The 18,152-nt window shown below is 45.4% G+C and overlaps 1 protein-coding gene across 3 annotated transcripts in view; it reads right to left on the bottom strand.

The window, feature by feature from the left end:
* STK32B (serine/threonine kinase 32B) overlaps positions 1-18,152 on the bottom strand; it is a 377,989-nt gene that overhangs the window by 81,817 nt on the left and 278,020 nt on the right. For all 3 annotated transcript variants that reach the window (XM_029062114.1, XM_029062115.1, XM_029062118.2), the window contains one exon: positions 9,598-9,687. In XM_029062114.1, coding sequence (XP_028917947.1) covers positions 9,598-9,687 — 90 coding nt within the window. The remainder of the gene's footprint in view (positions 1-9,597; positions 9,688-18,152) is intronic.

The following is an 18,152-nucleotide window of genomic DNA, read 5'->3' as shown; positions in this document are numbered from 1 at the left end:
TTATTATATTGATGCCCATTTACTTGTTTTGATGTCTTTCTCCCCCCTTCTAGACTGTAAATCTGGTGTGGGCAGGGATTGTCTCTCTTTATTGCTGAACTGTACTTTCCAATTGCTTAGTATAGTGCTCTGCACACAGTAAACGCTCAATAAATAAATGAATGACTGAATGAATTATGATGATGTTGAAGTAGAGACAATGTCTGATCTGCTAACATCATACTGATTCTCAAGCCTGTTTGTTGTTGTATTGTAATGATAATAATAATTATGGCACTTGTTAAACACTTACTATGTGCCAAACATTGTTCTAAGCACTGAGGTTGATAGTCTCCCAAACGCTTAGTACAGTGTAATTTGCTCACAGTAAGCGCTCAGCAAAAATGATTGAATTGAATGCCAGCTGTATAACTCTGGAAAAAAAAATCACCAGTTCCTTCTTCCTCAGAAAAAGGATTATTTCCTTCAACCTGGATTATAGCTTGGAGTCGAGGTTAACTAAGAGCTCAGGTGGTTCTGGGGAAACCAACTTTCACATTTTACAGAGTATTTGCTATTGTATATTTCATCTGCTGTTCTAAATTAAGAAAAAAATCTCTTCGATGCAAATACCTGCTCTCGGATAGTCTCTAGAGTGGGTCTGGGGAGATTATACATGCTGAACCATTAACTCAACTAGCGAATTTACATTCTGTGACCTTTTCCTGAGGTCTTGATTGGACTAGATTGGTGAGTAGAATCAACACATCTGTCATTGGACGTTGGGTCAGGATTTAAAATTTCTATTTTATTCCTTGAGGGAGGGGACTATTTTATGCAGTTAAGAAGGTTTCTCCACCTTCACACAAACCCTATGGCTTGAAGTACCCCCGCCCATCACTCCTCCTAAACAGATAATTTTAACAAAGCCTGAATTAATTCAAGCCTGAAGTCTCTTAGAATGAACAATGTGAGCAACCCAAGACTGCTTCTATGGAATCTTTTTTGTGTGGTAAAAAATAACCACATTTTTAGTTGTATTTGTTAAGCACTTACTATGTTCCAGGCACTGTATTTAGCACTGGGGTAGTTACAAGATAATCAGTTTGGCCCAGGCCCTGACCCACAAAGTCTTAATCTCCATGTTACAGATCAGTCCACTGAGGCCCACAGAAGTGAAGTGACTTTCCTAAGGTCACACAGCACATAAACGGTGGAGTCGGTCCTCTGACTCACAGGCCCTTGCTCATTCCACTAGGCCACATAGCTCAATCATTTGACCGATAAAATTTACTGAACGTGGATTTGGGGCAAAACACTACACTAAATGTCTAGAGAGGGCAATAAAGTTATTAATTACTCAATTATTATTATTAAATGCCATCACATCCTTTCCAATTCATAGTGACTCCATGGATATACTTTCTCCAGATCTACTTTATATAGTTTATGGATATACTTTATCCATCTAGCTGCCGGTCTGCCTCTTCCACATTTTCCCTGGACTTTTCTTAAGATTAATGTCTTCTCCAAAGAATTAGTTCTCCTGATTCTGCATCCCAAATATGCTAATCTAAGTCAAGTTATTTGGCCTTCCAAAGACTCCTTTCGTTTAATTAATCACTCAATGGCAGTATGAATTTGAATTAATCAATGGCATTTAGGGAATACTTACTGTGTGCTATGCTTCTGTGTGTTCGAATCCCTGCTCTGCTACTTGTCAGCTGTGTGACTGTGGGCAAGTCACTTAACTTCTCTGTGTCTCAGTTCCCTCATCTGTAAAATGGGGATTAACTGTGAGCCTCACGTGGGACAACCTGACTACCCTGTATCTACCCCAGCGCTTAGAACAGTGCTCGGCACATAGTAAGTGCTTAACAAATACCAACATTATTATTATTATTATTAAGCACTTGGGGGTGTACAAAAGAGCTGGTGGACATAATCCCTGCCCACAAGGATTTTACAAACTTTTACTATGTACAGATAACTATACTAAGTGCTTGGACGATAGAGCAGATAGGAAGAATCTCTGCCCACAAGGATTTTACAGTTGAGAGGGGGAAGCACCCACTAAAATACATTACAGGTATTTAATAGACACCTTCCCTGCCTTCAAGGAGCTTATGTGACAGGAATTCCTCATATGTAAAGGTTTGACTTTATGTTTATATACAGTGTTCTTCTCATCAATGTCCAAATCACTGTCTGGTAGTAAGGGAGGTGTTTAGGGAGGTGCTTGATCTCCTTCAAAACTTCAGGTGTTACTTCATCAACACAGTTACAATATGCAAGAAGCAGCATGGCCTGAGGGATAGAGTATGGAACTGGGAGTCAGAAGGACCTGGGTTCTAATTTCTGCTCCACTACAACCCTGCTACGTGACCTTAGGCAAGTCACTTCACTTCTAGGTGCCTCAGATACAACAATGCTGGTATTTGTTAAGCGCTTACTATGTGCCGAGTACTGTTCTAAGTGCTGGGGTAGATACAGGATAATCAGGTTGTCCCACGTGGGGCTCACAGTCTTAATCCCCATTTTACAGATGAGGTAACTGAGGCCCAGAGAAGTGAAGTGACTTGCCCACAGTCACACAGCTGACAAGTGGCAGAGCTGGGATTCGACCTCATGACCTCTGACTCCAAAGCCCGTGCTCTTTCCACTGAGCCACGATACTTGATCGCAAAATTGGGGCTAAGACTGTGAGCCCCATGTGGGATGTGGACACACAGCAGATATGTGGCAGAGTGGGATTAGAACCCATGAATCTCTGACTCCCAGGCCCGGGCTCTATCCACTAATTCTCAGTGCTTTTGGTTCCACAGCTAACTGGGCATCACTAATTAGTCCAGCCTGAAATTGGAAACAGTTTGAATAGTTTAATAAATTTGTGCAGTTGCAGTATTCATTCATTCATTCATTCATTGAATCACATTTAAGTTCTTACTGTGTATAGAACACTGCACTAAGCACTTCGGAAAGTACAATGCAACAATAAACAGTGGCATGACCTTGGCCGAGTCACTTCACTTCTCTGAGCCTCAGTTACCTCCTCTGTAAAATGGGGGGTGAGAGTGTGAGCCCCTTGTGGGACAGGAACTGTGTCCAACCTGATTGACTTGCATTTCTCTGGGCCTCAGTTATCTCATCTGTAAAATGGGGATTGAGACTATGAACCCCATATGGGACAGGACTGTGTCCACTTGATTTGCTTGTATCCTCGCAGTGCTTAGTACAGTGCCTAGCATATAGTAAGCACTTAACAAATACCATAATTATTATTATTACTATTACCTAATTCTATTGTCACGTTCTGTCTGGGCTGGTTGGTTAAAGGCCGTACTTCTTAAGGGAGTGAGAGACCTGGGTTGTGTCTATGTATTTGCACCTCCCTTGATGGCTCATCCAGCTCTGGCTATGAAGTGAAGGTTGGCTTTCTAGGGTCCGCACTGATCTTGGCGTTAGCCTTGACATCTCTCATTCAGCCCATAAATTCAATCTGTCACTAAATCCTGTCAATTCAGCCTTCACGACATCGCTACAACACCCTCTCGCCTCTCCATCCCAACTGTTACCATGTTAATCCAAGCACTTATCCTTTCTCTTTGATTACTGCATCAGCCTCCTTGCTGACCTCCCTGCCTCCTGTTTCCCACCGCTCCAGTCCATACCTCACTCTACTGCCGGGATCAGTTTTCTACAAAATCATTCAGAACACTCCTCAGTAACCTCCACTGGTGGCCCATCCACCTCCATGTCAAATGGGAACGCCTTACCGTCAGGTTTAAAACACTCATTCAGCTTGCCACCTCCTACTTTTTCTTCCCGAATTCCTCCTTCAACGCAGTCCACACACTCCTCTCCTCTAATCCCAACCTACTCACTGTACCTTGATCTCTCCTATCTTGCTGCCATTCTCTCGCCCACATCCTTCCTCTGGCCTGAAACACCCTGCCTCTTCATATCCGAAAGACTATCTCCCCATCTTCAAAACCTTATTGAAGACACATCCCCTCCAAGAAGCCTTCCCCGACTAGTTCTTCGTTTCATTTTTTTCCAGTCCCTTTTGCCCAAGGATGTGCACCCTTCATCCACCCCTCCTTCAGCACCACAGCACTTGTGTACTTATCCATAATTCATTTATTTCTATTAAAGTCTGTCTCCCCTCTGGGCTCGTGTAACTTATACCTTGTATAGCTCACGCATTTGGTGAACTGCGCAGGGAATTCATTCATTCATTCAATAGTATTTACTGAGCGCTTCCTTTGTGCAGAGCACTGTACTAAGCACTTGGAATGTTCAATATGGCAACAGATAGAGGCAATCCCTGACCAATGACGGGCTCACAGTCTAATCGGGGGAGACAGACAGCAGAGCAAAACAGAACAAAACAAAAACAGGACAACATTATCAATTTAAATAGAATCAAGGGAATGTACACCTCATTAACAAAATAAATAGGGCAATAAATAATATATACAAATGAGCACAGTGCTGAGGAGAGGGGAAGGGGGAAGGGGGAGGAGCAGAGGGTGGGGGGAAGGGAGGGGAGGGAGAGCAGAGGGAAAGGGGGCTCAGCTAAGGGGAGGGGAAAGGGAAGGGGAAGGGGGAGGAGCAGAGGGTGGAAGCAGAGCAGAGGGAAAGGGGGGCTCAGACTGGGAAGGCCTCTTGGAGGAGGTGAGATCTCAGTGGGGCTCTGAAGAGGGGAAGAGAGTTAGTTTGACAGAGGTGGGGAGGGAGGGCATTCCAGGACAGAGGTAAGAGGTGGGCCAGGGGTTGATGGCGGGGTAGGCGTGAACAGGGGACAGTGAGGAGGTGAGTGGCAGAGGAGTGGAGTGTATGGGTGGGCAGTAGAAAGAGAGAAGGGAGGTGAGGTAGGAGGGGGCAAGGGGATGGATGGCTTTGAAGCCAAGAGTGAGGAGTTTTTGTTTCGTGAGGAGGTCGACAGGTAACCACTGTAAGTTTTTGAGGAGGGAGTGACGTGCCCAGAGCGTTTCTGCAGGATGATGATCTGGGCAGTGGAAGGAAGAATAGACTGGAGTGGGGAGAGACAGGAGGAAGGGAGATCAGAGAGAAGGCTGACACAATAATCCAGTCGGGATATTATGAGAGCTTGTACAAGCACAATAGCCATTCAGATAGAGAGAAAAGGGAGGATCTTGGCAATATTGTAAAGATGAGACCGGCAGGTGTTGGTGACGGATTGGATGTGTGGGGTGAATGAGAGAGCTGAGTCGAGGATGACACCAAGGTTGTGGGCCTGTGAGACAGGAAGGATGGCGGTGCCGTCCACAGTGACGGGGAAGTCAGGGAGAGGATAGCGTTTGGGAGGGAAGATAAGGAGCTCAGTTTTGGACATATTGAGTTTTAGGTGGTGGGTAGACATCCAGGTGGAGACATCTTTCAGGCAGGAGGAAATATGAGCCTGAAGGGAGGAGGAGAGAACAGGGGAGGAGATGTAGATTTGGGTGTCATCTGCACAGAGATGATAGTTGAAGCCGTGGGAGCGAATTAGTTCACCGAGGGAGTGAGTGTAGATGGAGAACAGAAGAGGGCCAAGAGATGACCCTTGAGGAACCCCTACAGTTAGAGGATGGGAGGGGGAGGAGGAGTCCACGAAGGAGACCGAGAATGAGCGGCCAGAAAGATAAGAGGAGAACCAGGAGAGGACAGAGTCAGTGAAGCCAAGGTGAGATAAAGTGTGGAGGAGAAGGGGATGGACGACAGTGTCGAAGGCAGCTGAGAGGTCGAGGAGGATTAGGATAGAGTAGGAGCCATTAGATTTGGTGAGAAGGAAATCATGGGTGACCTTTGAGAGAGCAGTCTCGGTAGAGTGGAGGGGACGGAAGCCAGATCGGAGGGGGTCCAGGAGAGAACTGGAGTTGAAGAATTCAAGGCAGTGAGTGTAGATGACTCGTACTAGGAATTTGGAAAGGAAGGGTAGGAGGGAGATAGGACGATAACTGGAAGGGGATGTGGGGTCAAGAGAGGGTTCATAGGCATATAAATGAAATCTTTCTGCCACATGAACCTCCACTACTTATTTTGAGATTAGACATCCTGTGACATTTTATGAAAAGTCATTAGCATTATTTCCTCTTTCAGTCAGGCACCTGACAGCTATGTGGATTTCAAATCAAAGGACACCCTTCCCAACGCAATGTTCATTGTCAAAATGCTTAAATGTGTTTTGCTTAAGGCTAACTTTTCTTTGGAAAATTCGATTATTTAGTCCAGTTATTATCTGAGATTATTTAGTCTCCACAGGAGACATTTGGTATTCACACCCCATAGTTCCACAAAACTTGTGTACATATGAATAACATGGTTGTTGTCTTATGCTGTCGAGTCATGTCTGACCCATAGTGACGCCATGGCCACATCTCTCCCAAAACACCCCACCTCCATCTGCAATCATTCTGGTAGTGGATCTAGAGAGTTTTCTTGGTAAAAATCCGGCAATGGTTGACCATCACCTTCTGCTCAGTAAACTTGACTCTCCACCCTCAACTCTTTCTCATGCCGCCGCTGCCCAGCACCGGGGAGTTTTGACTTGCAGCCAATGGCCTGCCACTCGCTAGCCACCGGCCAAGCGAGGAATGGAATGGACAGGCCTCTGCTTCACTCTCCCTCCTGTAGCCGAGACTGCTCAGGACTGGAAACACTCCAGTTACCACCCTGAGAGAATGAATGACTTATTTAATTGTATTAATATATATCTCACCCTCTAGACTATAAGAACAGGGAACGTGTTATATTGTTAAATTGTATTCTCTCAAGTGTTTAGCACAGTGCTTTGCCCACAGTAAGTGCTTAATAAATACAATTGATTAACTACCCATTTCCCCCTCTACACTGTGACCTCATTTGTGGGCAGGGAATGTGTCTGTTTGTTGTTGTATTGTCCTCTCCCAAGTGCTTATTACAGTGCTTTGCAGACAGTAAGCTCTCAATAAATATGATTGAATGAATGGATGAATGAATGAATGAATTCACTGCTTCCACTGCAATAGATCTCTTTTCTGCTTAAAAAGGAGCCTGGAGAAACCAGAGAACTGCTCTGAATCAATCCATCAGTGGTATTATTATTATTGCATTTCAACCAATCAAAAATTCTACTGATAATAACATTATACTATTTGGTAAGCACTTAGTCTGTGTCAAGCACTATTTTAAGCACTGGTGTAGACTGTAAGCCCATCAAAGGGCAGGGACTGTCTCTATTTGTTACCGATTTGAACATTCCAAGCGCTTAGTACAGTGCTTTGCATATAGTAAGTGCTCAATAAATACTATTGAATGAATCAGGTTCAGACACCATCCTTGTCTCACATGGGGCTCACAGTCTTAATCCTGTTTCGCAGATGAGGTAACTTGAGACACCAAGAACCTGCCCAAGCTCACACAGCAGACAAGTGGCAGAGCCGGGACTAGAACCCAGGTCCTCTGACTCCCAGGCCTGAGCTCTTTCCACTAGGACATGCTGCTTTCATTAAATGCTTACTGTTTGCCAAGAGCTGGGGTTGATCCAAGGTACATTTTTCCTCATCTCCCATTCCCTTCTGCATTGCCCTGACTTGTGCCCTTTGCTCTCCCCCTCCCAGCCTCGATGCACTTGAGTACATATCTGTCTTGTTTTTTAATTTGTATTGATGTACGTCTCCCGCTAGTCTGTGAGCTCGTTGTGGGCAGGGAATGTCACTGTTTATTGTTGTGTTATACTTTCCCAAGCACTTAGTACAGTGCTCTGCACACAGTAAGTGCTCAATAAATACGACTGACTGACTGACTGAATGAATACATCAGGTCAGACATAAGGGGTTCACAGCCCATTTAATGGTATTTATTATGTTCTTAGTCTCTGCAGATCACAGTATTGAGCACTTGGGATAATATACTACAGCAAGTCCTCTGTACCTTTGCACCAATCAATCAATGAATAGAAGCAGTGTGATCTAATGGATAGAGCTCAGTCCTGAGAGTCAATAGGTCCTGGATTCATACCCCTACACCGCAACTTGTCCGCTGTGTGACCCTGTGCAAGTCGTTTCAGTTCTCTGGGCCTCAATTCCCTCGAACATAAAATGATTAAGACCGCGAGCCCCATGTGGGATGTGGAGTGTGTCCAATCTGATTAGCTTGTTTCTAACCCAGTGCTTAGTACAGTACCTGCCACATAGTAAATGAATAACAAATACCAATTAAAAAAGAAGTTGGGACAGCAGGAGAGGCTGTGGTAAAGAGTGGAAGGTAAAGAGGGCTATTTTCAGAACAATTCTTTTCCCCATTTGTTCTTTCTGCGCTGGATATGTTTAAAGGTTAGTTACTGAGGCTTCCCATTAGAGATTTCTCTTGAGTCTTTCTTCCCCATGGACTTTAAGCATCTTGAGATCAGGATCGATATCATAGCTTTGAAGTAACCTCCTGGTCCAAGATTTACCTGATATCGACCCTCGATATTCACCATGAATAAATGATGAGTGCCACAATCCCAGATTATCTCATGGAAGTTTTCCAGATGAAATGTAAAATGAAGGTATTACCTTTAGGGGAGACTCAAGTAAATAAAGGTTTTCCAGTGGAGAAGAGGTCAGTGGAGGAGTTTAGTATGACTTTATTTGAGAATAGAAATCACATCCAAATTTATGTTCCATGGCTAATGGGTTTAACTGTATGATGACACATTGGCCCACGCTACTAATAATAATGATGAATAATAATAATGTTGGTATTTCTTAAGCGCTTACTATGTGCAAAGCACTGTTCTAAGCGCTGGGGGGATACAAGGTGATCAGGTTGTCCCTCATGGGGCTCACAGTCTTCACCCCCATTTTACAGATGAGGTAACTGAGGCCTAGAGAAGTGAAGTGACTTGCCCAAAGTCACACAGCTGACAAGTGGCGGAGCCGGTGTTAGAACCCACGACCTCTGATTCCCAAGCCCGAGCTCTTTCCACTGAGCCACGCTGCTTCTAGTTTTCCCCCCTCTCAGGGTCGCACCTGGAGAGTTTCCAGTCCCCTACGAGCCACCGCTACAGGAAGGAGAGTCAAGCAGAAGCATATCCATTCCATTCCTAGCTTGGGCAGTGACTAGCTACTGGAAGGCAATTTGCTACAAGTCAAAACTCCCCTGTGCTGGGTAGCAGAGTCATGGGAGACAGTCAAGGGCAGAGACTTGTTTACTGCGAGGAAGGAGGCGATGGTAAACCACTTCCAGATTTTTACCAAGAAAACCCTCTGGATCCGCCACCAGAACAATTGCAGATGGAAGCGGGGTGTTCTGGGAGAGATGTGTCTACGGCATCGCTACGGGTCGGACATAACTCGACAGCATAAGACAACAACAACTGGCTTTCCAGTCTGTTGATCTTATTGGTATACCAGTAGTAAGTCATACTTTAACGGAAAGTTTTTTTTCTCCAGATCATTTGGTTGGAACTTATGAATTAAAGATCACCTGGTTGTTGAAGATTAAGTCCTTTTAAATATGCAAACACTCCATTAACATTCTTTCTAATTAAAAGGAGTCAGTCTTTCAATTTTCTTAAATTTTTGATTGCATAGAATGCATAGCAAACGTGTAGCTAATGAATTACATTTTTTTCCCCATAAAACTTACCCATGTATGGCTTAGTTCCAGCCATAGAGGACACTTTTTCCGTCCCTTTCACTATGGTGGCTATGTTAAAGTCCGTAATGTGGACGTGCCCTGGAAAACACAGGAGTAGAAACCAAAGTTACTACTTCGTGAGTGTCCCATCCCCGTCCCACTGAATAGTGACAATGAGAGATAGCAAGGCAAATGAAGTTTAATTAGATAGCAACAGTTCCATTGGTCATATTGTTCCTCTGCGTAGGCAGGAAAACTTGCCTCGATGCGAATGTTCCACTACCACACTCCGGGATTTCTGGTTCAGTGAAACCACCTGCTGTTAGTCTACCATCTTTAGCCTATGTTGGTCTGAATTTCACAACCCTCCCAAACCCACCGTTCCACACAAGTGAAGCTGTGAACCATTCATTCAATATTCAATAGTATTTATTGAGCACTTACTATGTGCAGAGCACTGTACTAAGCGCTTGGAATGGACAGTTCGGCAACAGAGAGAGACAATCCCTGCCCAATGACAGGTTCACAGTATAATCGGACAAAAGCAAGACAACATCATCACGATAAATAGAATCAAGGGGATGTACACCTCATTAACAAAATCAATAGGGTAATAAAAATATATACAAATGAGCACAGTGCTGAGGGGAGGGGAAGGGAGAGGGAGAGGAGCAAAGGGAAAGGGGGCTTAGCTGAGGGGAGGTGAAGGGGGGAAGGGGAAGGAGCAGAGGGCAGAGGGGGAACAGAGAGGGAGCAGAGGGAGCAGAGGGAAAAGGGGTAGCTCAGTCTGGGAAGGCCTCTTAGAGGAGGTGAGCTCTCAGTAGGGCTTTGAAGAGGGGAAGAGAGTTAGTCTGGCGGAAGTGAGGAGGGAGGGCATTGCAGGGCAGCGGGAGGACATGGGCCAGAGGTCGACGGCGGGATAGGCGAGAACGGGGGACGGTGAGGAGGTGAGCGGCAGAGGAACGGAGCGTGTGGGGTGGGCAGTAGAAAGAAAGAAGGGAGGTGAGGTAGGAGGGAGCAAGGTGATGGAGAGCCTCGAAGCCCAGAGTGAGGAGTTTTTGTTTCGTGCGGAGGTTGAGAGGCAACCACTGGAGGTTTTTAAGGAGGGGAGTGACGTGCCCAGAGCATTTCCGCAGGAAGATGAGCTGGGCAGCAGAATGAAGAATAGACTGGAGCGGGGAGAGACAGGAGGATGGGAGATCAGAGAGAAGGCTGACACAATAATCCAGCCGGGATATTATGAGAGTTTGTACCACCACAATAGCCATTTGGATGGAGAGGAAAGGGTGGATCTTGGCGATTTTGTAAAGGTGAGACCGACAGGCATTAGTGATGGATTGAATATGTGGGGTGAATGAGAAAGTTGAGTCAAGGATGACACCAACGTTGCAGGCCCGTGAGACGGAAAGGATGGTCGTGCCATCCACAGTGACAGGGATGTCAAGGAGAGGAAAGGGTTTGGGAGGGAAGATAAGTATCTCAGTTTTGGACATGCGCTCAGTTTTGGACATGTATTAAAACCTGTCTTTACAGGCAGCTAGAAGCAAAAATTCAACAAGCATTCCCATTGAAAATCCATCCGATTTCCATTTCGACCATAACCACGAGGGCTAGTGTAGTCATTAACCTGCGACTGCGATTTCTGTTCTAGCCCAGGTTTTCTTTATACACAATTAGACTATTCCACAATGAAAGTATTAGAAAACTTTTTTTTCCCTATCACAGAAGTCTGTTTGGGGTATAAGACGATTCCCAAGTTACTGAAAATAAATTTGAAGTAGAAAGACCCAGAGCTCCTTGAGGGCAGGAATTGTATGCGCCTGGGAGTCAGAAGGTCATGGGTTCTAATCCCAGCTCCGTCACTTGTCTGCTGTGTGACCTTGGGCAAATCACTCCAATTCTCTAGGCCTCAGTTCCCTCATCTGGAAAATAGGGATTGAGACTGTGAGCCCAGTGTGGGACAGGGACTATGTCCAACCAGAATGACTTGTATCCACTCCAGCACTTTGTACAATGTCTGGCACATAGTAAGCGCTAATCAAATGCCAAAATCATTACAATTGTTACTATTATTCTCTGTATAGAGAATAATAAATACCCCTGACTGATTTTGTGTGTGTGTGTGGTGTTGGTTAAACTGTGCTGTCAACTTCCCAACCACTGTCACCTCTTTTCAGGTAATGGGTTGTTTCTTAAGATATTTCTATTAATAATGTTGGTATTTGTTAAGCGCTTACTATGTGCCGAGCACTGTTCTAAGCGCTGTGGTAGACAAAGGGGAATCAGGTTGTCCCACGTGGGGCTCACAGTCTTAATCCCCATTTTACAGATGAGGGAACTGAGGCACAGAGAAGTTAAGTGACTTGCCCACAGTCACACAGCCGACAAGTGGCAGAGCTGGGATTCGAACTCATGAGCCCTGACTCCAACAGCCCTGACTCCAACAACTCAACAATTCACCACTCACCCTCCCACAACACTCTCCGGTTGCCCCCATTGGGAGAAGGAACAGAACTGGTAGAGAAGAAATCAATTAGGGCATCAATCACTCCATGGTACTTATTGAGCACTTAACGTGCACAGAGCACTGTACTAAACACTTGGAAGAGTACCATACAATAGAATTGGTAGATGGGTTACCTGCTCGCAAGTATCAGTCTACAGAGAGAGACAGACATTAAAATGTGGGCAGGGGACGTGTCCGTTTCTTTTTATATTGTACTCTCCCAGGGGCCTTGTATGGTGCTCTGAACACAGTAAGTCCTCGATAAATATGATTGGTTGAATAAAAATAAATTATTGGTTGAATAAAAATAAATTACAGAGATACGCATAAGTGCTGTGGGGCTCTTCACAGTGCTCGGTGTCATCTTTGACTCATTCATTCAATAATATTTATTGAGTGCTTACTATGTGCAGAGCACTGTACTAAGCGCTTGGAATGAACAAGTCGGCAACAGATACAGTCCCTGCCGTTTGACGGGCTTACAGTCTAATCGACGGGTTTACAGCCTAATCGACTCGGCTCTCTCATTCACCCCACACATCTAATCCGTTACCAAAACCTGCCGGTCTCACCTTTATAATATCGCCAAGATCCGCCCTTTCCTCTCCACCCAAACGGCTATCTTACTGCTACGGGCTCTCGTATTATCCCAGCTAGATTACTGTGTCTGCCTGCTCTCTGATCTCCCTTCCTCCCGTCTCTCCCAGCTCCAGTCTATTCTTCACTCCGCTGCCCGGCTCATCTTCCTGCAGAAACGCTCTGGGCATGTCATTCCCCTTCTTAAAAACCTCCAGTGGTTGCCTATCGACCTCCGCACAAAACAAAAACTTCTCACTCTAGGCTTCGAGGCTCTCCATCACCTCGCCCCCTCCTTCCTCTCCTCCCTTCTCTCTTTCTACCGTCCACCACGCACGCTCCGCTCCTCCGCCGCCCACCTCCTCACCATCCCTCGGTCTCGCCCATCCCGCCGTCGACCCGCGGGCCACGTCCTCTCGCGGTCCCGGAACGCCCTCCCTCCTCACCTCCACCAAACTCATTCTCTTCCCCTCTTCAAAACCCTACTTACAGCTCACCTCCTCCAAGAGGCCTTCCCACACTGAGCTCCCCTTTTCCCTCTGCTCCCTCTACCCCCCTTCACCTCTCCACAGCTAAATCCTCTTCTCCCCCCTCTCCCTCTGCTCCTCCCCCCTCCCGTCCCCTCCCCTCAGCACTGTACTCGTCCGCTCAACTGTATAGATCTTCATCACCCTATTTATTTTGTTTAATGAGATGTACATCACCTTGATTCTATTTATTTGCTCTTGTTTTAATGAGATGTTCTCCCCCTTGACTCTATTTATTGCCATTGTTCTTGTCTGTCCATCTCCCCCGATTAGACTGTAAGCCCGACAAAGGGAGGGGACTGTCTCTATCTGTTACCGATTTGTACATTCGAAGCGCTCAGTACAGTGCTCTGCACATAGTAAGTGCTCAATAAATACTATTGAGTGAATGAATGGGGCTGAGGTTGAAGTGAATAAATGCCTTTTACAATTATTATTTTTAATAATAATAATAATGTTGGTATTTGTTAAGCGCTTACTATGTGCCGAGCACTGTTCTAAGCGCTGGGGTAGACCCAGGGGAATCAGGTTGTCCCACGTGGGGCTCACAGTCTTAATCCCCATTTTACAGATGAGGTAACTGAGGCCCAGAGAAGTGAAGTGACTTGCCCACAGTCACACAGCTGACAAGTGGCAGAGCTGGGATTCGAACTCATGACCTCTGACTCCAAAGCCCGGGCTCTTTCCACTGAGCCACGCTGCTTCTCGTAATGACTATGTGTCAAACACTGTTCTAAGCATTGGGGGAGATACAAGCTAATCAGGTAAGATCCGGTTCCTGCCCTACAGTAAATACACAATAAAATAAAATACCCTCATGCAGGGCTTTGGTCTTCAAGCCTCAGTGACTGAACTGATGTTGAGACACTAAGCCCCTGGAAATCAGGGTTTATATCTACCTACTCTGTTGTATTATACTCTCCCAAGCATTTACTATAGTGCTATGCACACATTAAGTGCTCATTAAATCCCATTGATAGAATGACAGGTTGTGACATAGCGTGTACCATTTAGTATCTTAAATTTTTGCTTCTTTAACAGGCTACAGAACAGAAACTGAAATCAGCTTCTGGTGCTTCCCCATTTAGAAACATCCCCCTCTTCAAAGCCCTAGTGAATGCTCACCTCCTCCAGGAGGCCTTCCCGAACTAGGCTCTCCCTTTCCTCAGCTCTTCCTCCCCACCCCCACCTCGCTCCCTTTGCTCAACCCACCCCCCCAACTCCACAGCACTAGTGTATATTTGTACATATTTATATTTCTATTTAATTATATTAATGCCTGTTTTACTTGTTCTAATGTTGCCGAATTATACTATCAGAGCGCTTAGTACAGTGCTCTACACACAGTAAGTGCTCAATAAATACGACAATGAATGAATGAATATATCTCTAATTCTGTTTATTTATATTGATGCTTTTGATGCCTGTTTACTTGTTTTGGTGCCTGTCTCCCCGCTTCTAGACCATGAGCCCATTGTGGGCAGGGATTGTTTCTGTTGCTGAATTGTACTTTCCAAGTGCTCAGAACAGTGCTCTGCACAGAGTAAATGCTCAATAAATACCACTGGATGAATAAAATACCTACTTTTTAAATATTTGTTAAATCCTATGTGCCAGGCACTAAGCACTGGGGTGGATACAAGTTAATCAAGTTGGACACAGTCCCTGTCCCACATGGGGCTCACAGTTGTAAACCCCATTTTACAGATGAGGTAACTGAGGAACAGAGAGTGAAGTGACTTGCACAGGGTCACACAGCAGACAAGTGGCAGAGCTCCCTCTGACTCCCGGGCCCATGTTTTTTCCACTGGCCGTGTTGCTTCTCTACTTTAGAGAAAGATTATTTAACTCCCCATCCCCACAAGCACACATCCACACACTCCCACTCCCACAGCACACATTCAGTGGGACTCCTCAGAAACACACACAGCTCTTTTACTACCCAACAGCTATAGGAATAGAAAGCTTGCAGGATGTAAGGGGGTGTCACTCCCAGTACTTCTTGAAAACATTCCCCAATCTCACTCATTCCTGATCTCTTCCAAATCCTGAGAATTTCCAATCAGGAGCAAAGTAAATGAACTATCAACCATAATTTTTTTCAGTCGGTTTTAATTATTGAATGCCTACTGTGTGCAGAGAACTGTACTAAGTGCTTGGGAGTATAAAATACAATGGAGTTGATAGACATGTTTCCCGCCCACAATGAGATTACAATCTAGATAGGGGGACTGGCTATTTATCATCTTAAGAACGCTGTTTCAAAAATAACTACACCTTGAGAAGCAGCATGGCGTAGTGGACAGAGCATGGGTCTGGGAGCCTGAAGGTCATGGGTTCTAATTCCGGGTCTGCTACTTGTCTGCTGGGGGACCTTGAGCAAGTCACTTCAATTCGCTGGGCCTCGATTACCTCATCTGTTAAATGGGAATTAAGACTGTGAGCCCCATGTGGGACAACCTGTCTTGCATCTACCCCACTGCTTAGAACAGTGATTGGCACATAGTAAGTGCTTAACAAATATCATAATCATTATTATTATTATTCTTTCTCCTGGCATCTCAGATAACAAATTAGAGAACTGAAATAGCTATTTAAAAGGAGAGTTGGGGCATGAAGTGGAACTAACTGCCTTCCCCTGTCTGAGAACACAAGAGCTGTTATTCCGTTATGTTCTTCTTCGGGGTTTTGCTCTTCTGCTCTGTACTTAGACTGTGAGCCCCATGTGGGACAAGGTACTGTGTTTAACCTCATCACCTCATGGTCTAATAGATGGAGCACTGGCCGGGAGTGAGAAGGTCACAGGTTCTAATCCCGGCTCCATCGCTTGTCTGCTGTGAGACCTTGGGCAAGTCACTTCACTTCTCCGTACCTCAGTAACCTCATCTGTAAAATGGGGATTGAGACTGTGAGCCCCACGTGGGACAGGAACTGCGTCCAACCCGATTTGCTTGTATCCACTTCATCGCTTAGTACAGGGCCTGGCACATAGTAAGCGTTTAACAGATGCCATCATTACCCAGTGCTTAGGACAGTGCTTGACACATAATAAGCGCTTAACAAATACCATTATAATTATCTCTATCCCTCCCATCACCTAATGCAGTCCATGGCACATAATAAGTGCTCAAGAAATACCTCAATTCTGATCATCATCCAGCTTGGGTTTGTGTTTCTTCCCAGGTGTTTCCTATGGTTTCTAGCTTTAAGCAGAATGAAACAATCAGTCAACGGATTGTTGATAATTATTGAGCATTTACAATATGCAGAGCACGGTAGTAAGTACTCGGGAGAGTACAACAGAATTAGTGGACACGTTTCCTATCCATAACTATAAGGGTTGTTCTCCTTCCATTCTGCCCTCACTTCTCTCTCTAGCCCCCGCCATTTTCTTTGGCTTACATCAACACCGGCAGAGGAGGAAGAGCAGGTGGGAGTGAGAGTTGGACCTGATCCTACCGCAGATTTTATCTCCCGGCCTTCATTCCTGGGACACTGTGCCAACGATCTCTAGATTTTCTGTTCCCATGTTGGCTCTTTCCTTTCCTTCCAGCCAAATCTGTCTAACTGTGGAAGGAGCCTCCAATTGGCGAATGACTCCGTCTACCTCTCTGGGTAGAACCTAATGGACCGCATGCCGCCAACTGAACACACCTGGTCGGGGAAACGTCCAAAACAAACCCTTTTAATCGGTACAGCCCACGGAACCTGACACATGTCAATGGATCATTCATCTCCACCCCCAGGAATAGGATGAGAGACAAAACTGCATTAAACTCTATCGTTCAACTGATAATAACAATGGTATTTGTAAAACACTTACTATAATAATAATAATGATTATGGTATTTATTAAGTGCTTTCTATGTGCCAAGCACTGTTCTAAACTCTGGGGTGATACAAGGTCGTTAAGTTGTCCCACATGGGTTTCAAAGTCTAAAGAGAAGCAGCGTGGCTTTGTGGCAAGAGCACGGGCTTGAGAGTCATAGGACGTGGGTTCTAATACGGCTCCACCACTTGTCTGATGTGTGACCTTCGACAAGCCACTTAACTTCTCTATGCCTCAGTTATCTCATCTTTAAAATGGGGATTGAGATTGTGAGCCCCACGTGGGACAACCTGACTGCCTTGTATCTACCCCAGTGCTTAGAACAGTGCTTGGCACATAGTAAGCACTTAACAAAACCATAATTATCGTTATTATTATTATTATTGTTAATCCCCATTTTATAGATGAGGTAACTGAGGCAGCAAGAAGTTAAGTGGCTTGCCCAAAGTCACAAAGCAGACAAGTGGAAGAGCCAGGATTAGAATGCACATCCTCTGACTCCTCAACCCATGCTCCTTCCACTGAGCCATGCTACTTTTCTACCCACCAAGCACTGTCATAAGCACTGGGGCAGATACAAGCTAATCAGTTGGACCCAGTCCCTGTCTCACCCGGGGCTTACAGTCTTAACACCCATTTTGCAGATGAGGTAACTGAGGCTCATAGTAGGGAAATGCCTTACCCAAGGTCATACAGCTGACAAGTGGAGGTGCCAGGATTAGAACCCAGATCCTTCCGACTCTCAGGCCCATGCTCTATCCACTAGGCCACGCTGCTTTCCAGGCAGCTGACTGGAACTTTCCACTGAAGGCTCAAAACTTCGGAAATTTTCAGAGGTAAGAGTGATTCATTCCTCAGCCGAATCGTGGGAAGGAAGCAGGAGGAGACGGATGAAGGGCAGCACTGGGAGAAATATAAACCCTTGACCCATCTGAGGAAAGGGGAAAGCCTGAAACTGCCACCGAGTGGGCTATTGAAATCGACTTACGGCAGGCCCGGTAGGGAATAATGTCTTGTCAAAGTCACTGAAAGACACGGCATTGAATCCCTTCCTTGGCTTTGGCCCGATTCAGCAGGGCGCTCACTCCGGGGCTTCTAATTAGTTTCCGAGTTAACTGCTGTCATT

This window comes from Ornithorhynchus anatinus, chromosome 4 (genome assembly GCF_004115215.2).
Source record: "Ornithorhynchus anatinus isolate Pmale09 chromosome 4, mOrnAna1.pri.v4, whole genome shotgun sequence".
In the NCBI taxonomy this organism is placed as follows: domain Eukaryota; kingdom Metazoa; phylum Chordata; class Mammalia; order Monotremata; family Ornithorhynchidae; genus Ornithorhynchus; species Ornithorhynchus anatinus.
Note: the sequence above shows the minus strand (reverse complement) of the source record. Positions and strands in the feature narration are given on the sequence as shown.